Here is a 5,644-nt window from a genome sequence, read left to right as displayed (position 1 = left end):
CCAGGATGGTCTCGATCTCCTGACCTCGTGATCCGCCCGTCTCGGCCTCCCAAAGTGCTGGGATTACAGGCTTGAGCCACCGCGCCCGGCACAAGATTTGTTAATATTAGGTAATTATGATAGAAAAAAGGGTTAAATGGAAGTTTTTGGAGGATGGCAATGCATATCATCACAGCAATTATTTGTTAATCCTCTGCTCGCAATGAATAGTCTGTAACCTTAAACTCATTCAACATAGAGTATTATGTCTGTTTCAGAATCAGAAAAACCGATCTAGGTTCAAAATATACTTTGCCACTTGCCCAAGATCACACATCTGGTGTTTTAACTTACCCAGATGAGTCTCATCTGTAAAAGGTGGACTTTATTTACCTATCAGGGCTTCAAAGATTAAAGCAAACAATCTATAGGTGTTAAATTAGCTCCTCCTCGCTGTCATTTAAGTTTTTAATTTGCTGCGGTGCCTATCACTGTGGTAGTCAGTGGTGACGGCAGATGCTTTTTAAAATGCAACACTGGTTAACAGTGCTTAATATTTTATCATTACTAATACTAGACAAAACATAACGCAAAATGCCTTTAAGAAGCAATGACTAAAGCAATGGTTCGAAAACCTCAACTTACATGAAGAATCATCTGAGACTAGTTGCTAGAAAAGTAGATTCCAGAACTTCCACAAGAAGCCTAGAGATCTGCATTTAAACAAGCATCCAGTTGCCCCAGGTGCAAGTGGTCCAGCAACATCATTTAAAAAGCACTGGTCTAATGAGTAAAGAAAAACACCTTTTGACCTTGAGCAGCTCACTCAACCTCTTGGGGCATTAATCCCCTCCACACAAGGGCTAGTATCTACTTTCCTTACCTCGAAGGCGTGATTATAATTAACCTTATAGGCAAACCTAGTTATCTGCAGTAACTGTGATTCCAAAATCGTTGATCTTGAGTTCCCTATGTCAAGAGATTTCAACATTTCCTTCCACCTCCATTATAGATCAATTCTTCCTAAACCTCTAAATTTTAGAATTATTGCTGCTCCTCTTTCCCCGGTAAGACTTTCTCACTGCAGCAATAATTAGTCTGGAGTTCTGTCTATAATACCATCTGGTGGAATTAGAGCTCAGATTACCTCTTGAGAAACCCTAGCCCTGAGATGAGGCCTGCAAATATTTGATCCAACCAGGTCTTGAATAAAGAGATAGCCGACTATCAAACCATAATGAGGATACGTGAGGGAAGAATATGTCACGTCATAATACTGTACTTTAATTAAACACCATATTGGCTAACGAAAGGCTTTAGGCCCACAGCTCAGAGAAAAGTATCAGTTCCCAAGTTCTAGGCGGAAGAGACCCCAGAGACGCCACTTTCTCGCGTTCAGACGTGTCTACAGAAGCCCACAAAAGAAACCGAAGCAGAAACATCCAGAAACAGGCTCCAGTTGTCTCAAAATAAAGGAGAGTACACATGAAAGGAGAGAAGGATCAGAAAAGTAAGGCTAAACCCAGTGTACGGACTCCCCCATTCTTCCTTCTCCCCCTCTCTCTTCAGACTGAGGTACCTTGGGCGGCCGAATTTTGCAGATGCCGGTTTTCTCCGCCAAAGGCCGGATGCGGCCGATAAAGCTGAGCGGATCTGTGAACTCCTCCCAGCTCGGCTCAAAGACGGGGCACTCTGGGGGTGGCACGAACTCGGCCGCGTAGCCCCCCGGCCCCAAGCCCGCCATTGCAGCGGCCGGGGGGGGTTCCCCGTGGAGAACCGGTGGAGAAAAGCTGGCTGAAGCCCACTGAGCCCGTTCACGTCTCCTGACAGGGGCCGAAGCGCATCTTCGCGGACAAGAACCGTTCAACACAGAAATCCAAGAATCGCTTCCTCCTCCCGTTTGTTATTGTTTCTTGCAAGGCTTTTCCTCTGAGGGTCAGGACTTTTCCGGAAGTTACTGTGCTGTCAAATCCCTCCGCCCTCCGCAGGAAACGGAATCCTTCCGCAGCGGCACGACGGCTGTGTATTTGGCCCTTCCTCCTTCTTCTCTTGCCCGGCAGCCCGGTGTGGCTCTTTCCCTCCTTGCCTGCCAAAGTTATGCCCAGTCCAGCGACTCCACGCGGCTCGCCCTTGGTAAGGGGTCGGGGAGAGGTACAATCTCTCCTTCACTAGAGGTAGGGATAGAGCGAAGCCGACGGGGCGAGGCGAGGCGCGTTCTTCCGGCGCGGAGGAATGTGTAATGCCCCAGAGGGCAGAGGTTGTGCTTCCGGTGAGGAGGGTCCTTTTCCCTTTTGTGTGTCAGTGCAGTCGAAAACACGCAGGGCTGACATTAGCCCCCCAGCCTCGCCGCCCGTGCTTCGTGATTTGTTTTAACCTACCCTGCGGCGTTTATAGCAAGTAGCCTTTCCAGCATTTCTCTTCTTTTAGCCCTTTGAATGCAGATATTTTACAGTAATCTCACTCTGCCACTTTATACCCGCCTCTTCTCCATGAAAACAAGTGCAGGTCTAACCCATCCATCCCCTGAATCCTGCCAGCTGGCTTTAGCCACCATCCAGGAATTGCTTTTCCTTTTACACAGGACACAGCAGCTCTTCTGAATTACCAGCCAGTACTGTCTAGCTACCTACAGGACATCTCACTCTGGTAACTCAAAGTACTTTAATTGTTCACTATTTCTTCAGTGTTCCTGGTTTCCATTAATGCCTTCATCTATTCAGTTGCCTAAGCAAAAAAAAAAAAAAAAAAATCAAGAAATAATCCTCATGCTTTCTGCTCTCACTTCCCATGTCTATTCGTGTGTCTCTCCATCCTCGTTACCAGTATCCTAATTTAAATACTCTTACTGACAACAGCTCATTTCTTTTCTCCTCTCAAATCCCTCTCCATTCTCAAGTTGGATTGCTTTGTCTAAAATCCAGAATTCATCTTGTCACTTTTCATCTCCAAACTCAACAACTCCAAACATCTTTTTTAATTCTGATTTGCTGCTTTACTCTCCAGCTTCATCTCTCCTGCTTCTCCATATGATCTACAGAAGTCTTTGTGGTAACTTTAGTACACCATGATTTTTCTCACCTCTGAGCCATCACACATATTCTCTCTGTCCAGAACATTTTTTTACTCTGCTGACCCAAAATCATTCGTATCATTATATCCCCTTCCTGACTAAATTTCTACTCATTCTTCATTTAAATAAATATGAAGGATTAAGCTGAGCGGATCTGTGAAGTGTGAACTCCTCCTTCATATTTATTTAAATAAATATGAAGGATTAAATATCACTTCATTTAAATAAATATATTTTATTTAAAATATATAGCCTTTCCTAATCCCAAGAATTGGTGTGGTCAGCAGCAACTTGTACTTCCTTGTCAAACTTTTGGAAATTGCATATTTAATTACCTTTTTCCCTCAAACTGTAAGTTACACAAAGGCAGGGACAGTGTCTGTCTTGTTTTCTCAGTTCCTAGAATAGTGGTTGGTGTACAGGAGGTGTGCAATAAATATCTGCTAAATAAATGATTGACAAACCAATTTGCCTTGTGTGCCATTGCCTCATCCTACATTTACGTATACCACGTTTTGTTTGAGACTATACCAGCATGTAACATACACAATATCCCTCCACTTGATTATAGCATCCACGAAAGTTAATGTCCACTTACTCGTAACCCCCAGCCTAAACCCACAGACATTTTCGCAGATAGTTCAGTGTCAGTTACCCTTTGTTGTGTAACAAATCACCTCAAAACTTAGTGGCAGAAAATAAAAAAGACTAATGGCAATTCTGTGGGTTAGCAATCTGGTGTTTTCATGGCCTCACCTGGGATCACTCCTGCAATGAGAATCATCTGACAGCTTGACTGGTATGATGGTTAATTTTATGTTCGATTTGGCTGGGCCATGGTGCCCAGATACGTGGTCAAACATTCTACTGTTTCTGTTAGGGTATGTTGCAATGAGATTAACAAATCAGTGGACTTTGAATAACGCAGATTGCCCTCCGTAATGTGAGTAGGCCGTATCCAATCAACTGAAGGCCTGAATAGAACAAAAGACTGACCTTCCGTGAGCAAGAAGGGATTTTGACAGTAGATGGCTCTCGGCCTTGAACTGTAGCATCACCTTTTCCCTGGTCTCCAGCCTGCCAACCCACCCTGCAGATTTTGGACTTGAAAGCTCTATAATCAAATGAGCCAAGTCCTTAAAATAAATATCTTTATAAACACACACATCCTATTGGTTCTGTTTCTCTGGAGAACCCTGAATACACTAGGGTTGGAGGGTTCAAGATGGCCTCACTCATGTGTCTGGCAGTTGGTGCTGGCTATTGGCTGAAAAGCCTTAGTTCTCCACATGGCTTCTCATCTTCTTATGGTAGATGGAGCTTTTCCATTGCATGGCAGTCTTAGCATTCTAAGAAGCAAAGACCTAAAACCTAGACTCCAAAATGTACAAGATCACTCCATCATACTCTGTTGGTCGAAGCAAGTCATAAGACCATCCCAGATTCAAGAGGTGGTCAAATAAACTCCAAGTTTTTATGGGAAGAGTGACAATGTCACATTACAAAGGGGTGTGGACACAGGAAGCTGTGATTCATCATAATTCCATACAATTATTATAATGATTTACATCCGGGTGCAGGGGCTCATACCTGTAATCCCAGCACTTTTCGAGGCCAAGGTGGGCAGATCACCTGAGGTCAGGAGTTTGACACCAGCCTGGCCAACATAGCGAAAACCTGTCTCTATTAAAAATGTATAAAAATTAGCCGGGTGTGGTGGCGGGCGCCTGTAATCCCAGCTACTCAGGAGACTGAGGCAGGAGAATTGCTTCAACCCAGGAGGTGGAAGTTGCAGTGAGTCGAGATTGCGCCACTGCACTCCAGCCTAGGTGACAAGAGTGAGACTGTCTCAAAAAAAAAAAAAAATTTACAACAAAGTCTTTGATTTTTACCACTTAAATCTGGAAAACTATATTATTCAGAAAAAGAAATAATGGAATTCCAAATAAAACAAGCCACTCAAATAATTCATTTTCTCAAACATTCAACTAAAATATAATGGTTTTGCTTTCAAATTAATGGAGGGTGAGAACCTGATAGAACCTCAGTATAAGCACAAATCCTTAAAAGCTTTGATTGGTCCTATTTATTTCCTGTTATTTTCTTCAGATTTTACTTACCTATTATTTTATTTTAAACTGTCTCTCTAGTAGAATAGAAAATGTACAGAGTAATGATTCTCAATCATTTTTATTCGCCACAGTACTTCTGAGAAATCCGTAGTGGTTGCTTACAACAGCAGGAAGGCTGTAAGAGAAAACAGTGAATAGAAGGACAGTAAACATTGGCATCTCTGGTGCGAACGGAAGGAACTTCTCTAGTTATAATCGCCTCACATTCTGATGCTCCCCTCAGGGAGGGTACATGAACCCCACTCCCACCTCTCATGCTTACCCCTTTGAAAATCACTGTTGTAAAAATCCAAATTGTGTTTTATCAGCTTCTATGAGGGCATTCTGCACACACAATGTCAAACTGCGTCAATAGTATTTGGGTTTCTGGGCAACATGGAGTATAACTGTAGTTTAAAAGGATCATTTGCATTGTTTAAACAATCCTTGATAGTAACTTTTCAGAAAAAAAAAATTGAGTATT

The 5,644-nt window shown here is 43.0% G+C and overlaps 1 protein-coding gene across 1 annotated transcript in view; it reads right to left on the bottom strand.

The window, feature by feature from the left end:
• Positions 1–2,186, bottom strand: part of KDM5A (lysine (K)-specific demethylase 5A) — a 105,000-nt gene extending 102,814 nt beyond the window's left edge. The window contains exon 1 of the mRNA XM_011957124.1: positions 1,559–2,186. Coding sequence (XP_011812514.1) covers positions 1,559–1,723 — 165 coding nt within the window. The 5' untranslated portion in view covers positions 1,724–2,186. The remainder of the gene's footprint in view (positions 1–1,558) is intronic.
• Positions 2,187–5,644: the final 3,458 nt, after the last annotated feature.

The sequence above is a fragment of the Colobus angolensis genome, unplaced genomic scaffold, assembly GCF_000951035.1.
Source record: "Colobus angolensis palliatus isolate OR3802 unplaced genomic scaffold, Cang.pa_1.0 Scaffold437, whole genome shotgun sequence".
In the NCBI taxonomy this organism is placed as follows: domain Eukaryota; kingdom Metazoa; phylum Chordata; class Mammalia; order Primates; family Cercopithecidae; genus Colobus; species Colobus angolensis.
The sequence above is the reverse complement of the archived record's forward strand: the minus strand, read 5'-3'. Positions and strand labels throughout refer to the sequence as shown.